At 49.8% G+C, this 25,195-nt stretch overlaps 1 protein-coding gene across 1 annotated transcript in view; it reads right to left on the reverse strand.

The window, feature by feature from the left end:
- Positions 1 to 22,903, reverse strand: part of LOC139060143 (pneumococcal serine-rich repeat protein-like) — a 34,707-nt gene extending 11,804 nt beyond the window's left edge. The window contains exons 1-2 of the mRNA XM_070539049.1: positions 22,709 to 22,903; positions 687 to 855 (exon numbers count right to left, since the gene is read on the reverse strand). Coding sequence (XP_070395150.1) covers positions 687 to 714 — 28 coding nt within the window. The 5' untranslated portion in view covers positions 715 to 855; positions 22,709 to 22,903. The remainder of the gene's footprint in view (positions 1 to 686; positions 856 to 22,708) is intronic.
- Between the last annotated feature and the right edge of the window lie 2,292 nt (positions 22,904 to 25,195).

Genomic DNA, 25,195 nt, shown 5'->3' on the forward strand with positions numbered 1-25,195 from the left:
AGCATGCGTGTATACATACACGATCACTAATTCCAAACGGCTTTCGCAAGCAGCAGATCGTTTTTCAAAGACGAGCTTCAGTGATTCCTGTCTACAGTAAGAGATAAGAAGAGCAAATTAACAAAACACACACGAAACGCGGTGTGTATCCATTTGGCCACTGGCCCCGACCGAAAAGGTCAAGTAAGCGTCAACAAAAGCCCGGGACCTTAATATAAACACCGCCACGGCCATTTCGTAGGCTCAGATAGGATGGGAGAGCGCCGCTCTTCTATTTGCTACGGAACGCACGGGCACGCACTGCGTCACCCACACTTGTATCTGTCCTGTCGCCTGTGCCCCCACACGTCTTCTGTGGTCACCCAAGAATGTCCACGGGCAGGCGCGAATGCGAGGGGGTCGGTTAGGAGGGTGGAAGCGATGTCCCTGCTCTACAGGTAGTGCGAAAGCGTCTCGCCGCGGGCGGGTTCTCCTTTGTTCCTACACCTTCTTCAAAGGAGAAAGCGCTGTGCCCGCGAGCGGGCGAGCAGACCTAACTGGCACAACAGCGAGCTGCTATACTTCCTCTGTTCGCGGCGATCCAGGAAGCGGACGCTTCTTCCTTCCTGTACAAGGTCGTCGCGGGCACCTTCCTTCCGTCCCCCGGGGAGAATCGAGCGGCACGAGACAAAAACCGTCTCACTCACCTGTGACCCCCGCGGCATGGTGGCCCATGGCGCTTCGGCTTGGGAAAGCCGGCCGCCCGACGACACTCTCCTGCGTCGCTCTCCTCCTCTCCGTGCACCTCCTCCGGCTCCTTTGGGACGGTGTCCGAGGAAGCTGCTCCTTGCCTCCCGCTTGACCGGATTGCGGCACCTGCGCGCGCGGGGCAGGAAGGACAGTGGCGTGCCGTTGTGTCATCGGGATGCGGGCGACGACATGTATAACGACCTCTCGCCGGCCTTTTCTGGTGCGCGGCTGCGGCCGGCTTTTACGGAAGCGGCGCAGGGACCACACGCGAGCGCGGTCGCGACGCTGTAGCACGCGGTCGTGCGCGGTATGGCGCGCCCGCGTTCTCGCACGGAGCAGCGTCTTTCATCGAGCGCTGGTTAGGTAACGTCCTGTCTTTGCGTCACGCGTCGAGGGACACGTTCATCTGCAGAGCGATGCCGCATAGTGGTCAGTGATGGGAGATTCAGTATACTATACCGACTGCGCACGACTCTAGGTCCAGCTACATATGTACTCGCTTGCGTTCTCTAAACCACCATAAGAAAGCGTTGAAGGGCCTGCGGTTAGTGAAGGAGCCGAGGCGCTTTGCGGTGGGGACAAAAAAGAATATGGCCGCATAACATGCTGGAAACCAAAGTACTCGGGACAGAGAACGTATACAAAGACAACGCGAGAAGCAATCTTACACAGAGCTATCTGTCCTTTTAGCTACGCAGGGACATACCCAATTTAACAAGTGACAAACAACATCTATGTGTGGTGAACAGAACTTGAGCAAGAAACTCTGTGTAGTTTGCCACACCCTCTTAGGCAATAACTTGGTACAACAGGAACATATAAGCTTATTCATCTGTTCATATAGGCTCATTCACCTTATACAACTTCAAGCAGTACGGCTTCCGTGAGTGTATGGGCGCGGGCAGTGGTCTCTTCGACAAGACGTTGCACTATTACCTTGTGAGTCATGACGCATCCGTTTCATCAAAGTTTAGTCTAGGGGCGGGCCGCGTCACTTCGTCTCGATAGCGCTATACGCGCGAGGACCTGAGCCGTGGGAAGATTAATCTCTCGCACGAACTCGCCGGCCGCCCCTCGACACAGAAACCCGGAAACGTCCGAGCACGCTCGCGAGACGTGTAATGCGCGGTAACTGGAGCAATATGACCCGCTGAGAGGGCTGGCGACCATCCGAAACCATGCCACCACGAGCCAAATAACACCCGCGCGTAGGAGTCCGTTACACACACACACGCACACACTCCTGACTGAAAGAGCCGTCAACGACTAGCACGACATAGGCGGGCTACTGAGGCACACGTTTTCATCTATTTGAACTTGTTTTGTTTGTCTCTCATTCATAAGAAAAAGAAAAAGTAAAGAAGAAGGCAGGTCTGGCCCAAGGAGCCTCGTCGTCTTCGCCTCGTCACGCCAAAACGATGTCGTTGCGAGATGAAGAAGAAGGCGTGCCGCGTGATGTTGTAGACAGCGTCGTACGCGTTTACGAGGCTTCCGAGGGCTCTCTCGAGCGGTGGTTTCCCTTGCTTGATGGCGGCGGCTCGTCGCCACATAGGCGGCGGCGCCGGAGCTGTGTGATGCACGTGGGCGTGCTACGGCGCGAATTCGAATCCACAGCGCGTGAGTTTTCGGGGTCAAACGAGAACGGAACCGGGCGCTGCAGTCGAGAGCGCCAGGTGCCTCTGTCGCTGCCGCTTTCTCGAGACTCGGCGAGCCGCTTTTTGACGAAGCGTGACGACAGCGCATTGCAGCGGACGCGCGACTCAGTCTGACGTTTCGTCTTTTATATTATTGTTATCATTACTATCATTATTATTTCGTTCTTGTTTGACATCTCTCTCTTCATGCGCCTACTCTGTGCGCGTGTCCGCATTGTTGCGATGGTAGAGGAGCGCGTGACACGCTCCTCCTTTTCCGCGACAAGAAGAAGCAAAGACCGGCGAGCCTGGGAAGGTGCCGCGTAGATTTCGAAAGCTCGCGATCGTCTCTGGCACACGCGGTCATTCCGACAGCGCAGTGCGGATTTCAGTCGCATTTTGCTGTCTCACCCTTTCCACAATGCCTGCGTACATCGTGCACTTTTAACGAGTTCGGTCAATTTCCGTACAAAAGCCCTGTCCAGCTCAGAGACGCTACGCTTTCCACACAACGGTTTGGATCGAGAACGGGACCGGTGCCGTTATATGGAGCCGAAAGCAAAGCTCGGCAGAAAGCTTTTGCTAAAATGCGCGCAGGTAAGGCTCGGAGACAGGTAGCAAAAACGGGAAGTGATCCCACATTTCAATGTTTGCCCTCATTCGCTCAAAATCCGCGATCCTCGGAGTGTAATAGATCAACTACATTCTCCTTTGCGCTGGCCTTTCCACACTGCGCGATCCTCTCAAACATGGCGGTGAAGCCCATTCTAGGCGCGTGCAGAACATGGAGACCTTCGCTATATCTTATTAAAATTTCTTTTCGCGTCTTGCAAATGCACATACCCTCTACCAGAGGCCACTTAAACATATTTATTCCACAAACACTTCAATTACGCGTCGTACTATCACGCGGTCGCTCCAAAGAATCGCTGTGCCGCCATGTTTTGATCAAACGCAGAGCTGTACAGTGAAGCCACATTAAGAATCTGTTGATGGCTGAATATTACAAAACATAGATCGTCCTATTTGTATCGCTTTCGGTCATGATGAAGTTTTATTTACGTGTCTGGACGTCCGAGCTATGCGGCGAATCCAATGAAACGCTCCTTCTGTAAAACATGCTCCCTGCCAGGCTTGCAACCGACAAGGTGGCTTAGTGGCTGTGGCGTTCTGTTGCTGAGCATGAGGTCGCAGGTTCGACTCCAAGGCACGGCGGCCGCATTTCAATGGAGGTGGAATGCGAGTGCGCTCAGGTAGCGTTATTCGGGTCCACGTTAAAGAAACCCAGATGGCAAAAAAAATAAAATAATACATAGCCCACCCACCACGGCATCTCTCATCAACAGCGAGTTGCTTCTTTGACGTCAAATTCCATAATTTGAAAAGAAAAAAAAAGCGGGACTTGCTTTGCTTGATGCGTTGTTTGGTTCGTTCTTCCACCACAGTTGTCGTTACTTGTGTAACTGTACTGTTTACACACAAGCCCTGCACACGTGAGCAGCAGCAGTATGCGGACCATGGGTAAATTCCGCAAGTTAATTGTTTTGCTGCCTCGGTAGGCAACTTGTAGCACAGTATAGAGCGTGCATCGGCATGACTGTGAGGACTTCGTTGTGTACTTGTCTGTTCCAGGTTACGTTCTCGTAGACAGGCAACCTAATAATAGTAAAAGCAGGAATTCGTGCTCTTTATTTTTTCGGCAGCTGTGCCCCATATGCTTTTGCTTACGGATAAGCATCAACTGGAGCTCATGCGGAGCGCTCTAAAGCTAGTGCGTCGCGAAGCAGTGGAAAGCGACCGTTGAGCGTATACGCGGCGCGTAACTGCAGTGGAAGCCACGCACGCGACATTTAGCACCGTGTGTATTACGCACCGCACTTTCCTCGCACTTCCATCGGTACCGCGCTTTAGACCCGGAGCGACGTACGATGACAGTATGGGACCAACCCTCGGCTCCATTTCTGCAGCGAGCCTTCGCGGCCGCTAAAAAAAATTCTGCGCCACAGCGCTGTAGACGACGTTTCGGCAGCCGAAGTATTCTCCGCTTCACCGCGGGCGCCCCGAGTGCATGCGTCGCGCCGCTCTGGCTTCTCCAGCGAAGCCTCTCGGAAGGTGCGCGTAAAAGGTCGCCGAGCCGCGTCGGTGCCGTCCTTGTTGCATATGGATGCGTCGCGTGTGGGCATTTGACTGCGTGCAGGCGCGTAAGCGCCGCCTTCTGTGGGCATAGTTTGCTTCGTCTCTCGCGTCCGGCTGAAAACGCGTAGGATACTCGTGGCACCTAAAGTGCCAACGTTTCTCTCTCTCTCTCTCTTTTGCTTCTAGCAGCGCGTGCCGTAAGGTCAGGAAGAAACACAAATACGACCCCCACGTATGTTTCTTTCTAGCGCATTCGGGTATACTTCTTATTTTCTCTGAAGCTGTATGGGTGTGCGATAGCAGCGCGCTCTGCTGAAACTTGGCTCGTGCGGCGCTTAAAGGACACAGGTGGTAGTAAAGCAACACGGCAAGAGCCCCTTGCGCGAGGTACCATTTTAGCCGCGGGCAAATTGGCCCACGTTTAAAATGTGCCAGTGCTTGCGAACACTTCGTCGCGAGTAATAGTAAGCTGTCGCGCAAAGCTAGTTGTCGGGATCGTTAGGCAGCGACTCAGTAAGGAAAAAAACGCCTCACCTTCCTACCGTTCTATACCCGTCGTTTGTGCGAAGCTTTTTAACTCAAGGCAAGCTTATACCTACGGTAAAAAGTGATTCGTGTAAATGGTTTCCGTGAGGCCACGGTCGCTATACAAGAGATACAAATAAATGTAACGTGTATCGTATACCAGTAGTGAAAATAGTCATATAGTGAAGGCAAAACGAGGAGCTTGTTGTTTCATTGTAACCCTTGTGTGCAAACCGATAGCTACAAGTGGCACTTAGGAATGATGGTTAGAAACGCACAGTGCTGTTGAGTCTCTAACCACGACTTCTGGTTAACCACTTCACCTTCCCACTGTTCTTTGTAACCCATTCTGTTTAGAAACTTGATATAGCTGTTCCTCCAGGATCATGTACTGTATTACCTTTCCCGTCAGTATTGCGTCGGCTGAAACTCACAGCGGCGTATTACTCTAGATAAAATATTACTACTCAAGACTATGAACTTCGGCTCATGGAAAATACAGTTGTTAGGCATCTATTACAGTATATGAATGAAACGAGCCTCCGTGCTTATATCTAATTTCATTCCGACATCACGATGCGTGGCAACCCAGGGGCGAATAAAAAAAAAGAGAAAGAAAGCCGGAGTATCCGTCCGCACATAACCTGTTTCATATATATATATATATATATATATATATATATATATATATATATATATATATATATATATATATATATATATATATATGTGTGTGTGTGTGTGTGTGTGTGTGTGTGTGTGTGTGTGTGTGTGTGTGTGTGTGTGTGTGTGTGTGTGTGTGTGTGCACATGTGTGTGTGTGTGTGTGTGTGTGTGTGTTTTATGGTGGTGAGTTATTTCATTACACTGAAGAGAAGTACGCACACTGTCCCTACTTTGTCGATCAACAATCTCTTTGTTTTTATTAACTGTGACAACATGGACCAACGTTCAGGGCTATGTAAGTCGTGTATTCGGCAAGAAACGTAACTTGCCTACGTATATGTGTAGCAAATCTTGGGATATTAGGCAAAGCAGTATACGCTTTAACAATTGCTTTCCAGCCGTGTTACATGCCGTGTTATAGCGAAGTCTCGGTCAGCCCCTACACGATAAAAATACAGCAATCTTAATCAGCAAGTAAAAGATTTAAAAAATTATTGGCCTTAGCTTGCGCCAACTTAATGCAAAAATGTTATTATAGACTTTAGAAATTTTATAGTGCAATACGCAGTCTTATTCGAGTTTTGTGTTTCAGCGAGTTCGACGGTGTGAATTACTTTCGAACCACAAGATTCGAGACTGTCTTGACGGGGATTATTCCGAAATGCCAATTCACTCAACTACTACTTCCTCGCCGGTCTTTCTTTAGTTTCGGCTCGCACGTGAGAGAAGCAAGTTCTTGCAACCTTATTTTTGCTTGGGCTTCCCGAGCTAAACTCTCTTGCGACTGCTAATGACTATGGCACAGAAACCCGTTACAAAATTCAAGAGTAATTGCAGACAGTTTGCGTCTTTTTCTTTTTTCTGCACTCCCAGTTGGTAATAACGTTTACGCTTAGTCTAGGAGGCGTTGAAATATCGTCAAGAAACCCCGAGTATTGTTTCCTTCTTCTTGTATTTCACCACGTAATGAAACGGCGGTACTAAGAAAAGTGCAAGACTGAGGCATGAGAAGACGAATCCCACTCTCCTGTTCTTCGGGAAAAGTGAGCGCATTTGAAAACCCGCGACGTATTCTGCAAACAAAACTGCGATTTGGATTAAATGGTGTAGCCTAACTTTAAGTAGCACAGCGCAAACCGACAAGATTCCGTTGTCTGGTTACTTCTTTCATTCTTAAGTCTGTGTCATTGTTAGTGCTACATGCATTATGCAAAGGCGAACTGGGAAAGAAAGGAATTCTCATTTACATGAAATTAGTTAGTGGCTGGCTACTGCAAGTGAGGCCAATATTAAGGTAGGAGAACGTCGAGGCCGAAATATTCTCGTCCGCAGGCGCGGACGCCAACGCTTGGCGCTTAAAGTTAGTGGGACGCGTCGCCGCGTGCCATCTCGGGCCATAAGAGCGAAAGAATGGGCAGAAGGAGCGTTTTGCCTGTCCGAGTAGCAGTCATGCATATGCAAACGGCTTGTGACCTTTAGGAGATGGTCGAACGCCCAGTGACGACAGCCAATCAGTGCGCTTTCGCTGCCGCGCTGAGGGCAAGGATCTCACTCGACGTGGGACGGAGCGCGATTTTGAGGTCGGCGCGCGCGCTCCCGGCGTGGTTATAAATGGAAGCCTTTGTCTGGCGCGAACTTCGGGTTTTGGTATACCAAAAGTGAGCTAGGTGCGACGGGGTCGTATATATAGCGGGTGCGCCCGCGGGCTCCTTTGTGTTCTTGTCTCTGTTGCACCAGACGTGTCGTGAAGGAACTTCTTCTGCTCGAGTTGGAGGGGGGGAAAAAAATTAAAAGTTCTGGGGTGGTGACCAGCCCGCGTACTCCCTTTGCGCGGTTGCAGCCCTACGGCGTGCTTCACCGCGATGCAGCAATGCGGTCGTCACGTCATAATGGAGGGTTTATGGCGTGGCGGACGTGGGCGTGGCGCGAAGGGACCCGAAGGAAGAGGACGACCGCTCGCGGGGCGTTTCGACGCGGTCGAGACGGCGGAACGAGGAAGGCGAAGCGGACGCCAGACATTCGGGTATATATGCCTTCTCCGAAACGTAAGGCACTTCGGCGTCACTAAATGGCTCCCTCGAGAACAAGACGTGCTCGCAACAGGCTGTTATTAGTGTGTAGGATTAGGGCGGCGATCATCGACGACCGTGCCGTTTGGCGAAAGGCTTCCACGCAGGCATTGATTGTCACGCCACAGCCAAACGCTGTGGCTCGCTGGCGTCAAGATGCAGTCACTGCGTCTGGCAGCAACAATCTGCTTACGCCGTGCTTAGCGTTGCACAATAATCCGAGTGCTTTCAAAAGCGAATCCGAAGAAGCAGTCTCACCACTGGCGTTCCCGGGATATCAAGATGTCCGTGTAAAAGACACAGGTTCAAGGGAAGAAGTTTCCTTGCAATCCTATAGCTTGCATATGAAACAAACGTTCCGAACTGCGAGGTACAAAAAGGGTATATGCGCGTAAACTTAAGTGCCGCGTATGCGCGTACTAACATGCCAAACATCACAAAGTCGCAGTCAGTGGGCGATAAAAGATCCACATGCATCTATTCCTAACTTATCGTAAGATATCGCTTGAGGCAGCTTTTATTTGGATAAAGCGGTGAAAACTGCCAAGCATTATTCAACGATCCGGGTGTATGCGCTGTCTCCCTGTTACACGTGTACGGTCCCTATACCGCCAGCGTTTCGGCATTTCTGCAGTGAGCCACCTAGACTTCATTTATTTGGCCCATAATTTACATTTTCTTTCCGGCATATCATTAGAATGGGAAGCTCTTGCTGGGAAACAACCGAGTGCACTTTCCTTCGCTCTTCGATGCGCATATATGGGATATAATAAATGCCGTTAGGGAACGAATGACACGCATGAATATACCGCCACTTAACGTGGAACAGACCTAACGTCATACGTTTAAAGCCAGCTCGATAGTTACGTTATTACTGCTTTGTCAATTTTTTTGCTATAGTATGGTTTTCTTTCTTCAAATTTACATCTTTGAGGACTTATTTTTAATCCAGGACAAGTATACGAGCATGTTTTTCTTTGTGTTATAGTTATCTCCTTCCTTTCTTTCTTTTGGAGCAAACTCACGTGAAGCTTCATGTACATCCATCGAATCGACAGCTTTTCCATCTAATGTTGCGTTTTCTTGGGATGAGTAGGGGCTGAGGGCAGACGTTCACTTATACAGCTGACGATCTCACGTGCACTGCACGCTACAAAAGACAATACTGGGTATGCGCGCCTTGTTCGTGGCATCGCATTAACGGCGTCAATTCCGGGAGAAAAAAAAAGTCCGCGCGTGTCCGTGAAATGAGGAAACTGTTTGCCATGGCGTTTTGATAGCACCCCTGTCAAGGTAAAGTCCTGGAATGAATAGGTGAAGAGTTCTTGAGCTTCGAAAGCTTTCCATGAGCAAACGCTGCGTGACGGTGTATACAGATGTTGTCTATTTACACATTTAACGCGTAAGCTGTGCGCTATTTAGTTTTGCGCAGGTATACTGTACCATGGAAACACCGACAAACGTCTTGGATTCTGTTTTTAGCCGAAGCCGTGGCGCTTGACCAAGGCCATTTCAGTGGCTTTCGGGTCGCGGCACAGACACACTATGGCGGAATATAAAGGTAGCAAGATGTATAACGAACACAAGATATTGTAAAGTTGGGACGAGGATTTTCGTATTAGTTCAAATCAAAGTCGCTGTTATTTCTTTTTTCTTTTTTTCCTTCAGACTGTCCTCTTTCAAAACAAAAGTTGTTTTCCGTGCATCGACCAACTTGTTACTCACATTTCATTTCAAACCACTGCTGTTCTGCAGTGCTAGATAAATTATTATGTCGAATTCAATTCGATCGGCGCGGCTTCTCCGTTATGTTTCTCTGCCAGCTTCGTTCGCTTCGTGTAATTTTCGTGGAAACAGTCGTTCAGCAATTTATCGTTGTGATGAGGTCAGTAGCATCAAACTGGCAAAGATTTTCCATCACTCTGGCATAAATCGATCGCTCATCCATGATTCAGTCGGCAGAAAGAGAGAGAGAGAGAGAGAAACGAAAATAAAGTTAGGCAGGTTAACCAAGGACGAACTAAAAGTTAACTAGCGCGGCTCAGAATCATCAACGATGGCTTTAGACAGTCGAGTTTCATTTTCCAACGCGGTACAAATTTCGTTGCATGTAACGCTTCTGCTCTCCAAACGGGGTGAATTTTGAGGTCTCATGGAGAAGAGAGGTTGAGACGTGTATACCACAACGTCGACTGCGTCTATCGGACTGGGTAGAAGCCCTCGACCCACTAAAGGTTGGATTCATGCGCGAACGGTTCCAGTTTTAGCGCTTAAAGCTCCACGCACGTGTCCGCAGACCCGAACGTTCCACCGAGGTCACATTATGTGGTCAGACACGTTGGTCGACTGCATGGGAAGACGCGCATTCGCGACTGGATTAAGTTACGCAAGAGGATTAGCAAGAACACCGAGGAAACACGGGTGACTACATTCTACCACTTTAAACAAGATGGAGAACCTAGCTGTATACGTGAAAACTTTGTGAAAAGCAAAGGCATGCACGTCGGCGCCACCGTTCCTGTACCGGTTTTTTCCCCCATCGCTCTGTAAGACACGAGACTTAAGTTTATGAAAAGTGAAAGTGGTTTTACTTTGTCTTGTTTCGGCAATCCTTCCAGGCGTAAAACTTTCGATGTAATCAGCAAATGCATGAGCGAAAGTGACTGAGTGCACGCAAAACGGTTGACGGACCTTGTTCTTAAGCTGGTCGGCTCATGCATAAAGCAATAATCGTAGCGTTATTGGCTAATAACGTCTTGCGTTAATAACACAAGAAAGGTGACAGGCAAGATAACCTTTCACGATGAGCTTTTACAAATTATAGTGCGTGAGAGTTTTATTTACGCAAATTGCATTTAGGAAAGCTTAGATCAAAAGTCTTTTGTGTGTTTCGGCTATGTCGCGGTGCTCGGATATCATAATAGCTTGGCCGTTTCCGCGTTCGAGGACAGCTCGTGTAGGGACGGCTCGTCAGCTAGACGAAGTGACTTCTGCGTTTCACTGTGCCTGCCTAGTAAGTTTTATACGTACGTGTCTGCTTTTCTGGCTTTGCGCGGTACCCTTTCTCCCATTATTCTCCTCCTTCCCGGCTACATTGCGTGGTTTAGAGATAGAAATAGAAGTAGAGATAGAAATTTAGAGCAGGGCAGTGAGGTCAACCAGACGCACGCCCAGTTTGCTACCCTACGCAGGGGAAAGGTAGAAGATGAAAAGAAAGAAAAGAGAGAACGCTGAGGGTGTTGCTTCGCCTGGAGGTGCACATCGCAACTACGCGCAGTTTGAAATGGTAACACAGTCATTACTACATGTTAAAAAATGATTCGATGCAGGCTATCCAACCGTATAGGTGTACGTTAAACTCGACCTCATCTTCGGGGCAAGGCACTCAGCTCCCATCGTCCTCGCCTACGCCGTACCCAACAATAGCCACGCATCAGTCAAGACCAGAAAGAAGAAGAGCCGCGGGAAACATTAAGAGACCCCGCACGCAGCACGTCCTGACCGCTGGATGTCCTTCGAGTTCGTGGCCGTGGACAATATGTGCATAGGTACGTCTGGCGGCTGCGGTCGCAAGGTGCCTCGTATAGCAGCACATTATGCGCTACGCCAGACCGGCATATTCGTGCGTGCACGTGATCTGGTCGACCCTCGGGCAGGGGGGGCGGGGGGGCGTCAAGGATGTGATCCGGCCGCGCGGCATTCTGAGGTCGCCGTCGCCCCGGCCGGCTCGTGACGCCTCCGCAGACATGACCTCCCCGACGCCGTGCCATCCACGTGGAAGCATCGCCGCCTCTTCTCGTCTTGGGATCAAGCACACGCTCGATCGTCGTGGCTCGCTGCTTCTGTTGCTGCTGCACTCGTTCGGACAGCGATGTGGGACAAGGTCCGGCGCCGGCGGGCGCTCCCGGACCCGTCCTCTCATCTCCGAGCGCTTATTCCCGCGCGATCCTGGCGCGCCGCGCTCTAATGGGCGCCGCACCATTGTCCGGTCATTTGTTAACTAGCGACCCTTTCACTCGAAACCGGTGGCCAACTCTCTCACTTGCTTCAGCTATAGCCGACGCGATGCGCGTGCTTGCTTCATTAAGGATATATATAACGACTTCGCCGAGTGTCCGTCCTCCAGCGGTACTTAATTCGAAGCCGAGGAGCCCGACTCGGTGAGGCACGAATGAAGATCTCCGTGCGAGGCGCGTGAGTGGAGTAAGCGCCGAGCAACTTTTTTTCCTGCGAAGTAACACCGACTGCCTCGTTTGGGATGGAAAGTGGCAAGGACAGCGCATGCGCTGTGCGTTGCAGGAACGAAACCACACGCAAGCTTATACGTTCCCTGAGGTATTTTTTCTCTGTGTTTTCGATTGCTGTGGCCGTGAGAACAACAAGGCGCGTTCTGCTGCCAGCTGCGCGAGAGGCAACGCGCAGTTTTTGTCGCACAATAGAGAGCAACTGGCGGTAACTGAGCAGAGCTAACACTATAGAAATCCCAAGTGGTCATTAGCCACAACTGACCACAATACGTTCTTTCTAATCTTGTGAAGTTTACTTTTCTGTAAAGCACCATAGCTCTTCATCGTTAAGCATCGATGAATGTGCTGGTTCTGCGCTGTTCTTGTTGTGCAGTTGCCTGCCCAACATGTTGAAAGCACAAAAGTAAGAACAACGCAGTAATAGCATGGATGGATGGATGGATGGATACAACTTTCTTGTACGTCCGGCAAGGTTTAACGCGACCCGGGCTCAGGTCTCCCATGGAGGAACGTCAAGGCCCTGCCTCAACGCCGCCTCACGGGCTTGCTGGACTGCCCACGTCTGGATTCCGAGGTCTGAGCTGCGCAGAGCGGCGGCCCACCTCGACGACAGGGTCTCCGGAGTAACTGCCATCCCTCCTATAACTACATTGCACTCCCACAGCATGTGTTGGAGTGTTGCTGGTCCTTCCTGGCACAATTTGCACGTGTCGTCCTGATGCTTATCTGGGAAGATGCGTTTGAGACGGAATGGATTAGGGAACGTGTTTGTCTGGAGTTGTCGCCAGGCGACGGCCTGCCTCCTGTTCAATTTGGGGCTCGGCGGGGGGTATATCCTTCTGGCGTTCAAATATGCACTGGTGATGTCGTTGTATCTTGTGAGCCTGTCCCGTTCTGCTCGAGAAGCGTTCGCTATCGTGCGAGAGGCGTTTCCCTGTTCGGCGCGGCGGGTCATGTCTCGCGCCGTCCGGTGCGCCGTCTCGTTTAGGTTCGGGAGCGCGTCGCCTTCCGTGGTGACGTGCGCGGGGAACCATATGATCCTCGAGCTCGCGGTTTTGGATCTGCCCGCATTGGCCAGAATGGACATGGCTTCCTTGGAAATTCGACCTTTGGCATAATTCTTTACTGCCGTTTGCGAGTCACTTAGTACGACTTCGCATTCCTGTTCTGTGAGGGCTAGCGCAATCGCTACTTCCTCCGCTATTTCTGAGTGTTTGGTGTATACACTACATGTGGTTCTGATTTTTGATTCTGCGTCTATGACTACGGCGGCGTATGTTTGGCCGTTCGCATATTCGGCTGCGTCGACAAAGCGCGCGTTTCTGTCCCTGCCGAATGAACGGAGCAGAGCCTCGGCTCTTGCCTTTCGTCTACCTCGGTTGTAATCGGGGTGCACGTTTCTTGGGATGGTTGCCACCGTAATGGTCTCTCTGATTTTGTTGGGGATTTGCATTTTCTGGCCGTGCTGGTTGTGGTACGTTATGCCGAGCGTGTTCATAATGTCTCTTCCCGTCGTGGTGGTCGACAGGCGTTCGAGCTGCGAGATGCGTTGTGCTTCGGCTATTTCTTTTATGGTGTTGTATATGCCCAGCTGAGTCAGGAGCTCGGTGCTCGTCGATTCCGGTAGGCCCAGGGCTATCTTGTACGTTTTCCTTATGAGCGTGTTAATCTTGTTCTTTTCCGCGACGTACCAGTTGTGGTAGGCGGCTACATAGGCGATGTGGCTGACAACGAATGAGTGGATCAGTCGAATGACGTTGTCTTCCTTCATGCCCGCGTGTCTATTGGTTATTCTCTTTATGAGTCTCGTGGCGCTGATGACTTTGCCTTCGATCTTCCTCACGGTTTCACCGTTAGCTCCGTTGGCCTCAATGATCATTCCGAGGATTTTGATCTTGTTCACTTTGGGGATTGTGTTTCCGTCTTGGGTGTACAGGCGGATTTCCTCGTACTCCCGGGGTCCTGTGTAGCTCTTTGGTGGCATGCCTCTGCGCGTGGGCCGGTAAAGGAGTAGTTCGGACTTGCTCGGGGAGCATTTGAGGCCCGTTCCTTGGAGGTACTCTTCCACCTTGTTAATGGCCGTTTGTAGTGCGTGTTCAATTTGCCCATCACTGCCGCGGTCTGCCCATATCGTTATATCGTCTGCATATATAGCGTGGTGGATTCCTTCGATTTCGCGTAGTTTGCTGAGGAGACCCAGCATGACTAAGTTGAAAAGGAGCGGAGATATAACTGAGCCCTGGGGGGGTACCTGCACTTCCCTGGGCTCGTTCTTCGGACTCGAGGTCGCCAACCGTAAGGGTGGCTTTGCGATCGTTCAGAAAGTCCCTCACGTAGTTGTAGGACCTTTCCCCCAGGTTCAGATTAGACACTTGTTTAAGGATCGACTCGTGAGCGACGTTGTCGAATGCTTTCTCCAGGTCTAGTCCTAGGATATAAAAAGCTGGCTTCACGCTTCTTGGTAGCTTTCTTCGTTCCAAGAAACGTGCCAAGAATCCCCCGAGGTTATTTTGCTCCCCATGTGGCACGCAGTTTCGATGACCCGTCATAAGCACATATAAGCACAACGACAAAAGACATACTCGCAGAGGTGTTTCTGCAATGAAATCCCTGCTCGCGACAAAATATATTTCTAGCATCGAATGCGGCGTCGCATCGAGACGCCATGAGAATACAAACACCTTTCCCGTCGTTACTGTAAACGCTGCTTATCTCTCCGTAACTCGGAGGCATAACGTTTAAAGGAAAAGAAGCGCTAGAAACAAAGTCTAACGCTTTTCTTTCATTTATTTTAATTCTATCTTGCACAAGTCGGTAATTTAGCTACGTTAATCACTTACATAGCAGACGCGACTCGCACTTCAGACGGGGACAAATCGCTTGTGGCATTTAAATGCAACCTAAAGTGCCGCCGAAAGATCTCGGGAGTCAACGTCCAGCGAAAGCTATAGGCTTATGTAACGATAAGCGCTGCCCTCTCCCGCCACGTCCCCCCTCCCCCACCCTTCTCCTCCACCGGAGAAGGCGACGTGAACGTGATAAAAGACGCGCAAGTTCTTTCTCCTTGACCGCGCCACTTGCGATTCGCGCGAGGAGTCCGTCGTTGGTGCGCCGGATCCCCGCCGTTACGCACCGCGCACGCCACTTAGCAAACAGCACAGAGGCACGCGTAGAGTTAGTCGACCGCATGACGGAAGACAAACAAGCACGCTTTCGCTTTTCCCCATCCATTAACCTCCCGGGCGCCGGGCAAACTGTACACAATCGTTATAAGAGCGTGCTGTATGTGCGGCTTCTCCGAAACGTATATACGCGTGGTCACTCGGGTCGGGCGAACGCGTGCCCACTGCGGTTGCCATAAATTCCAGCGTCCGCGCGAGGGTCCTTCGTGATGTGGAAGAAATTATGCGCGACCGCGTACACGCGCTTATCCACGCAAGCCTTTCTCGAAACCAGCTGCCTGCGATCCTGGCGTTTGAAAGGCACATTGCGCCGTTCACGGAGGAGTGATGGTCGAGTTGATGTGTTGCTTGTCTGACCTGCTTGTATGGTTTCCCTGCAAACGCTTTCGTATTTTACGCCGGGCGTTGCAGTGCGGGGAGTGTATGTAGCTCCCCTCCGTTACGAATTGCTTGTTTCGGAAAAGTCGAGGCTCTATACACGCAACCGTCATCAGAAGTTTGCGGACCAGGGACCGAATAGGTAACGAAGTTTTTTGTTCGTAATCGCCCGGCCGCCTTCGCTAACGACGTGTCCGACGCCACAATTATATGACATCTGCTATTGCGAACAGTTTCATCGCAATAAGTTTTCTTTCTTTTTGTTAAGAAAGAACCAAATTGTTCGGCAATTTAGACTGACAAGCTGAAAGGGATCGCGGTGTTTGTGATGCCGAATCCGAACCGCAATCTTCAAATTCAAAAATTAAGTTAAACTATGGGGTTTTACGTGCCTCCACCACGATCTGATAATGAGACACGCCGTAGTGGGGTACTCCGAAAATTTCGACCATCTGGGATTCTTTAACGTGCACCTAAATCTAAGTACGCGGGTGTTTTCGCATTTCATCCCCGTCGAAATGCGGCCGCCGTGGCCGGGATTCGATCACGCGACCTCGTGCTCAGCAGCCTAACACCATAGCCACTGAGCAACCACGGTGGGTTTCAATTTCACGTTACGTACATGCCAAGGCATTGAGCAAATTGGATTTTTATTTTTTTCCGCAGAACCCCTGGTTCGCATACTTCTGATCCCAAGGGCACGTCAGCTGTATGCCGTATCTTTGTCAGGAGTTTCACAGCAAATCAAAAGTGAAGGTTCACAGAAGATGGTACAGAGACGGCACAATGTGTTGGCCTCTCTATGACGTCGGTCTCGTGGATCGCGATGGCCAAGAGCCCAATTAATTCAGCTATGACAACGCCGGCTGGCAGAATGAAGTATGCCTGCGCCCTAATTTCTATATCGCGGTTTCACCAACCTGGCTAATGTCACTGCCGACAAAGTTCAAGAACGCAGAACGTTATATACAGATCTCACTAAAGTTTATATCAACAGTGACAAGGTTGTTCCTTCCTGTATATATGACGTTGAATGCAGCGTTTTCAGACCTGGGAGTGGTCTTCTTCGCGACTCGGCCCCTCTCAACGTAACGCTTTCAAGACCGACGCATACATAGTCTTCTATACTTAGAGCAGTTTGACACCATTTTCGGGATCTTCCAAGCGGGAAATAACGTGTACGCCGAATTTAGGGAACACCAGGAACCTAAGGAACAAACACCAGGAACTGAAGAGAAGTAACACCATAACATATACTCCGGAATTAATGTTAACTATACATAAAGTCTTTAAACTGTACAGAAATCTTAGCACAAAGGCACTTTCGCATTCCCCTTCAACAAGTTTGCAATGACAGCAGTCGGAAGTCAAACTCGCTACCTCGTATAGTAGACGGCAAGGCGCGTATATACAGGGTGTCCCAACTATCATGCACCAAGATTTAAAAATATGCGCATGCCATGTAGACGGACAGAACCGAGGTAATGTTGTTTGCCGTCGCTTGAAGGTACTCAGAGAATTTTTTGCATTCTAGCTAATTAGCTCATTAGTCTTACTAAATTAATGAACTTCTCAATTATTATGATTAGACCAAAAGTGTCAATGAGAAAATCGTAGGGCAACATGAAAAACTCACGATACAGCTTTCTGTTGCTCAATACGTGCCACATAAAGGTGCTTTTCCCGAGCGTGATAGAAGCCTGCCAATACAAGCAAAATTGCCGTGCAACTGGCCGCTCGAGGCACTGCGTGTATTTGCGGGTTTCTTTTATGCTCGGAAAAACACTACTATGTAGCACGTACTGAGCAAAAGAAAGCTGTATCGGGAGTTTGTCGTGTTGCTCTACGATTTTCTCATTTGCACTTTTCATCTAATTATAATAATTGAGAAGTTGGTTAATTTGCTAAGACTAATTATCTAATTAGCTGGAATGCAAAATATACTCTGGTTACCTCCAAGCGACGGCAAACAACATTACCTCGGTTCTGTCCATCTACATGCCATTTGCACATCTTTAAATCAATCGGTGCACGATAGTTGGGCACTCTGTATAGCCGCCGAGGTATACCGCAGTGTGTGCTTGATTTATTGGACCTCTTCGTCAGACGTCAAGTTTGCGCTGTCTTCGCAGTTTTGTCAAATTTTGATCGCAGTCATGCTTCGCACTTCTTACGCGAAACTGCAGCCGCTGGCGACTTGTAAGGCGAATAGTAAGCCACAGGGGAAAAAAATTAAATTGTGGGGTTTTACGTGCCAAAACCACTTTCTGATTATGAGGCACGCCGTAGTGGAGGACTCCGGAAATTTCGACCACCTGGAGTTCTTTAACGTGCACCTAAATCTAAGCAAACGGGTGTTTTCGCATTTCGCCCCCATCGAAATGCGGCCGCCGTGGCCGGGGTTCGATCCCACGACCTCGTGCTTAGCAGCCCAACACCATAGCCACTGAGCAACCACGGCGGGTCCACAGGGAAAGCCTCCAACACAGCGCAGCTTTGGGTTCTGCAGCATTGTTCGAGCACCGCTGCGAGTTCAGGTTTCAAGATAGGGAGCCGGCTGTTATGCTTCGTTGCCGGTGGCCACCCCCCCTCCCGTAGTACACCGTGCTCGCGATCGAAATCGCGCGCAGTGCGCCGTCTATCTGATCTCCCCCGGGTCACGTTTTTTCAGGTAAGACACGAAAGTCGTGTGGTTTGAGCGCGCGCTGCACTATGTACCGCGTGCACGATGTGTCGCATGCGACTTGCGCTCGCTTCGTGGAATCTTCAAGCTCGGCTATACGAACAGAAACAAGAAGAAAGAAAAAAAAGAGTCCGCGGCTCCAAAAGCACTGCACGATGAGAATGCGTGTATACTGTACTGCGTATAATATGCGGGATAGGAGACACATCGCAGGCATGCGGAAAAACGTGAGGGAGTTGCGGCGTTTGCAGAGCGAACAGGGGGGGAAAACATGAAAGAAAAAAAAAATCTGAGATGGCGAGATTTTTTTATGCGACCCGAGATTGTTTTTACTCGAGATAAACTACGCGCAGGTCGAGCGGTTACACGCTGGGGGCGTGTCGTTCGTGAACGTCCACGAGGTTGCGAAAAGTGCAAGCTTTCTGCATGGTACCGACCTTCAACTCCTGCGCCGATCCTGTTTAGCCAGCTTGACCGTTTTTCTTTTTTTTCTTACATATTAGTCAGCAATAACGTCACCGCATTGTTTGAGAATAAAGCGAAACCCACACGCTTAAGAACTTCTACTTTATGCACCATCGCTGAATAACCTGAATGCAAGAGGCAGTGGTAAATTATAAACAAAGCAGAAATAACAAAACCCGTCTTTCTATAGTTATAGTATAAGTGTGGTATAGCTTGAATTTTGTGAGCGCCGATCCATAATTATTGATACGTGGATGCCAAAAAGCGAGAAATGTGTGTTCGGTTTTCTCCTTAACACGTAAGGAACAACGCCGGTATAGGGGTAGTGCAATTCAGCGTAATGATTCTCTCTTTTTAAACACTTCCTCAGGCGCTAAAGTAATGTTTTGCACTTTCACACGCTCAACCTCGGAGTCCCACAATACCAGAAAAGAGAAAAGCGTGATAAATTGCCAACATCCTATAGATAAGAGAGCGGCGGATGTCTTCTCAAGTGCAATTGTGTCCTGAGAATTCAAAATTCCTAATTAAACCAAATAATGATAAATAAGTGAGCGAAGTGCTGGGCATGTAGTAACAATTATGCCAGAGTGAGAGCGGCTTTGTTCTTGGTGAAAAGGTGTGGCGGCAAATTTTCTCGCGCAACTATGTCCGGTTTCCGGTGCAACATTTCCCCCGGCGACGTCATGCGTATATAGAGCCCATATGAAAACATCAAAGTGGCGTTGAAGAAGCCATGGCGGTTTTCTTTTTCGTTTTCTTTTTTTGATGTTTTCCGGCTTACCAAATTACCACTAACTGCGACACCGATAGCTTTGGTATCACCCTCGTAATTTACGAATGACAAGATCGTCACCCATCTTGTTCCTCTTTCTGTTCTCTATTTCCCTTAGTCCAGCGTTCAGTATGCCTGGCTGAAGGAATGTACCTCAAGACGACCTCTCTGCCTTTCTTATGATTAAACCTCTCTCTTTGTATCTCTCTCCTGCTTTACTCTACACTATCTTATATAGTTTTTATCTTACTATTACATTATATTACGTTCTATTGATATTTAGTGTCGCTTTAACCTTTAAAAGTGGCGTGCCGTTATGTGTACGAGTTCTTTCATTAATTATCATCTCTCTGTACCAATACGTATAGTTCTCGCTAGCGCTTGGATCAAAAATGGCGCGCTATTCCACGCTGCCTCTTTTCTCCGTGAACGCTCGCATGTAACTTCCTTGAACTGCGTAGCGAAATGCCTGTGAACGCGTATGCATTCCCGCACGTACGTATACTGCGGAACAGCATAACGGCACGAAGGATTTTCGCGCCCTGAAAGGTAATTCGCGCAGCCGATGCTCCTATTCTCTTCCCTTGGTTGTACGCCGCAGACTCTCGTAGTACCGGTTGTAGCACTGCAAGGCTGTTTTCGCCGGATCGCTAGGGTCAAGCGAACTCGTTTTTGTTGGCGGTGCACTTTCCTCTTTGCTCGACCGCCGAACCTGCGTCGTCCCTTTGTTCATTCGCTTGTTTCTTTTTTTGTTGTTGTCGTCGTCAATGTGTTAGTCTGCTTGAACTCAATGTAATCTCAGCGGATTGCTTGTTACCTTTGGAACTATTTTCGCGTACAATGCGCCTCCTCTCTAGGCGTATATATAGAAGTGCCCTTGATAAAAGGTTTTCTTCATCTATCAACGCAGATCTTGATTTCAGATATCAAAACCCACGCAAAGCATCACTTGCATCACTGCTCCTATCTGCGGCAGTGAACATGATTGTGAAATGGACCGCTGGAAGCTTTTTAGCCTAACTCACAGTGAAACACCGTTCAAGCGCATGTGCGTATACGGATTTCGCAAGTTTGGGGCGCTTATCGATGAACCGTACTCCCGCTTCCGTCTGTGAAAATGGCTAGCCGGTCAGCATGGAGATTCACCCGGAAATTTCCCGTGAGAAGCCTATAGAGGCAATGCTGCAAAGACAGCGCGAATGCCAAGACCACGTAGCCAACTATATTTGGACCTTTGCGTAACCGGTAATTACAGGCAGCGAAACGAGACGGCTGCGTAGATTGCCGCATGGCAATATTACAAGCGCGCAAGCATGGCAAGAAACGTGTCTGTTGCTTGTTTATTTCACATACTTCAGCCGTGACTCCAGTGAAGGTTGGAGAAGCAAAAATAATCGACGGAAGAGCGGTAAAACCAGCCCTAATGGCGCTATACCACTTTGGCACCGTTAGCAGTTCGCGAACCTCAGTTCCGCGTTCAGTGGCTTCACCGCGCGCTTTAGGTCGCCGATCAATGTGCTGATTGCGTAACAGTGACCCCGAGGGTTATCGCTCGCTGCGTGCGCGGAGCGATCAATTGGTTCCACGCCACGCACGTCCGACGCGTGGGAAGCCTGCTCATTGCCCGCGCCGTGTCGCGTCCAGCTAGGCGATTGGAAGATGACCGTCGCGCATCGCATACCGTCGCGCTTCGGAAAGCAAGGCAAGGCCGCCCAGGTGCTCGCATTGGATCCTGCAGAGAGCACCCCCTCCCCCCCCCCCTCATTTCGCGTCAACGCGATGCGCCCGCCGCCGGCGGGACACGAGTAAGGTTGGCTGCCTAACCGGGTTCACGAAATCCTTAACTCATCTCTCCCTCGCTTTCTTTGGGATGCGGTGCTGTAGAATAGGGTGGTGTCGCTTACCGTAATGTAAAAAGAAGCCAGAGCAGTTAGAACGCTACGGTTGAGACGCTGATCACCGCAGACCGATACGGTTGGCTTCCCAAGCGACACTTGGATCACTGCAGCGTGCAGCGTTCGGAGCACTGGCGGAACGCAGTGGAAGGGCAAGTCCTGCTGTCTCCTAACGTCCTGAAGGTCTCTTTGCGTCATCTCTGCTCTGTTTTGTATCTAAGTCATGCACCAAGTATAGCTCCGAAGAAACCCTTGGTAACGTCTTGTACATGGTTATATTGCGCTCAGTTTTACAAAGACGATATTAAGAAAGGACAGGACGTGGACGGACGTAGCGTCCGTCCACGTCCTGTCCTTTCTTAATATCGTCTTTGTAAAACTGAGCGCAATATAACCATGAACGTTCACCAACTAGCCCCCTTCATTGCTTTACTAAACGTCTTGTATATATGGGAGAAAGGCCCTACAGACATCTAGATTTATCAAACGCACACCACAATCACCAACCAACAAATGGCGGTATTTGCACAATAAAAACGTTAATCGAAATGCGGCCAACACGGCCGAGGAGTCGAACCCGCGTCATAGTGCTCAGCAGCGGGACTTACACACAATACGGTGAACAGCCGCAGCCGGCGACGACCGAGGAAGGAAGCTGGTGCTCCGCTCTGCGTTGGGCTTCCACCAGGATAACTACACCCTTGCTCCGACGCTTGATGCGGACCTTTGTTCACGAACCCCTTAATTCCGTGTTCAGGCCATTAATTGAAACCGCCAGTGTCGTCGCAGCAAGATTTGCAGCAAAGGCTATGACGGATGGCTGGCATTTAGGCTAGAACCTGACGCCACGTTTCAGGTGTACCTCAAAGAAAGATTAATGGTAAACGCGTATATAGCTATAGTGTAACTCCACCCTCAAGCTTTTAAACTCATATTTTTGGTAAATCGCGGCGAGTAACATTCCCTTCACTTTCAGTCTTCACTTGGTTTGAACGCGAATTTCACTGACGCCCTTCACATATTTTTTAAACATCTTTTCTCGCGCCTGGCTCGCTTGCACGTTGACCTAAGTATACTCAAAACGGCTGTCCACGTGGTGTCAGTATCCTCGGATGATAAGGGCGGAGTCCAAAGCGTCCTTCTTTGCGCCGGACACGGTTGGGAGCCGCATCTTTCGAAGCGACGAGTGAGCCGGTGACATTTATCCTATGGAGCCGCGCTATAGCATAGCCCAACGCGCACTCCTCTACGTATATCCTCCGACTGCTGCGTCCACCATCGGCGTGTTCCCGTCGTCCCGGTCGCGCAGCGCGCGCGACACTCACCTGTGGCTCGGAGTGCCCGCGACGCGCCGTTACTCGCTTAAAGCCGGGATGGGCGACGCTGAAGATGACGAAGAGGAGTCGGCCGCGGAGCGGTGGTGCGCGTTCGCTCGAGTCCGCCGACGCAACCGGCAGACTGGTTTCTTATAACGAGCAGGCCGGCGAAAGACGCGCTATGTAGGTCGGTGGGCCGGCCGTCAGCCGCGCCGGGGGAACCTTCTTCCCGCGCCTTTCTTGCACGGCGCGCGCCGGAGGAACTGTCGAGCCCTTTCCCTTCTTCTGCGTTTCGCGCGCGTACTTTCCCTTGCGCTTTGTGGGCGCGCGCGCCATCCGCCAAGAAGCGGCCGCCCGACAATCGTGCACATCCCCGCTATCCACCCTCCCGCAATACGCGCACACTGTACACATGGCCCATGGCACGGGGTCCGGCACGGTCACTCACTGGGTCCTTGGCCGGAGGCGTTGCAGGATGCCGTCTGGTTGGCACCTTCGGCTTTCCACGCGGGAACGCATTCAAACAGTTGCGTCTTTGGCTCGTTTTCCGGTATCTGGCGGTGATAATGCGATGAAAAGAGTACATGCTGGTCTCTCGGGCGGCATGCGGAAAGTCTCGTCAAGGTGATGTTTCCTAAACTTCGCCGGCCGAGTTGTGTGGAAAGAACGGCAGAAGCCAATGCAATACTTCTCATGCTTCTGTGTGTATACAGTACGTTTGTTGGTCGCCGTTTGATGTTGTACTGTTGCTGTTTATTTGATTCGTTCACGTAAGTTTGTCGTCATCACCACCGTCTGCCTAGTAAGCCCACTCGCATGACGATGGCCTCTCAGCGAGCTCGTGTGACCCCTGTCTTGCGTCAACTGACTCGGTCATAAACTTGCAAATTTCTTCACCTCGTCCCTTCATTCAATCCGCCATCCGCCCTCGCCGCCGCAGGATCACCTTGTTGTGCTGATAGACTGTCGGTTAGGTTTTTAGTATGCGTTACATCATGCGTGGCCTACCCTGCAGCTTCACATCTACCTTTACTTGCAGCTAAAACATTATCTACCAGCGTTTACCATATTGTCATTCTTCTCTCTTTTAACGTTGCGCCCATTGTATTCCGTTCTATCGCTCGAGGCCCAGGCCTTTCCTTCTTTTCGAGTTTCACTGTTATGCATGAATTTTCAGCCGTTAAGGTACTAGTCATCGTTTATATCACTCTTCTTTTAAAGGACGTCGGTAGGCTTCCGTCCACGAATGAAGTGCCTACCAAATGCTTGAGTACACAAGGGGCTCACTGACAATCACCAACTCTTGTTTCTTCATCAGGCTATTGAATGTTACTTTAGTTCTTTTCATGTTTCAGTTGCGACCTCGTTAGCCTTCATGCTATGCCCTCTCTCTCTCTCTCTCTCTCTCTCTCTCTCTGTATTAATCTTTAACCTTACCCTTGAGTATTGCCGGTCCGACTCCTCCACTCGCTTATTTCAAGCTTTCTGCCACATTTCTTAACAGGGCAATGTAGTTTGCAGACTACAAGTCGCCTGGACATTTGCTGCTAGCCACCACACGTAATCTTTCCCAATCAAGCATGCATACATGCAGAGGATAATAATTGATACATCATATTGCACGCGTCACAATCTTACTAACTGGGATATTTTTTTTTCGTAGCCTGTGTAATCCCGGTAGACATTTTCTAAAATATTCACGTATGTTTCCTCAACACCTCTGTTCCGCAGTTTGTCCATCACTATCCGTATATCTACTGAACCGAACACCTTTTGGTAATCTATGAAGATTATGTAGATCGGTTGGTTCATCATCATCATCATCAGCCTGGTTGCGCCCACTGCAGGGCAAAGGCCTCTCCCATGCTTCTCCAACAACCCCGGTCATGTACTAATTGTGGCCATGCTGTGCCTGCAAACTTCTTAATCTCATCCGCCCACCTAACTTTCTGCCGCCCCCTGCTACGCTTCCCTTCCCTTGGGATCCAGTCCGTAACCCTTAATGACCATCGGTTATCTTCCCTCCTCATTACATGTCCTGCCCACGCCCATTTCTTTTTCTTGATTTCAACTAAGATGTCATTAACTCGCGTTTGTTCCCTCACCCAATCTGCTCTTTTCTTATCCCTTAACGTTACACCTATCATTCTTCTTTCCATAGCTCGTTGTGTCGTCCTCAATTTGAGTAGAACTCTTTTCGTAAGCCTCCAGGTTTCTGCCCCGTAGGTGAGTACTGGTAAGACAGAGCTATTATATATTTTTCTCTTGAGGGATAATAGCAACCTGCTGTTCATGATTTGGGAATGCCTGCCAAACGCACCCCAGCCCATTCTTATTCTTCTGATTATTTCCGTGTCATGATCCGGATCCGCCGTCACTACCTGCCCTAAGTAGATGTATTCCCTTACGACTTCCAGTGCCTCGCTGCCTATTGTAAATTGCTGTTCTCTCCCGAGACTGTTAAGCATTACTTTAGTTTTCTGCAGAATAATTTTT

Source organism: Dermacentor albipictus, chromosome 5, assembly GCF_038994185.2.
Source record: "Dermacentor albipictus isolate Rhodes 1998 colony chromosome 5, USDA_Dalb.pri_finalv2, whole genome shotgun sequence".
Taxonomy (NCBI): Eukaryota; Metazoa; Arthropoda; class Arachnida; order Ixodida; family Ixodidae; genus Dermacentor; species Dermacentor albipictus.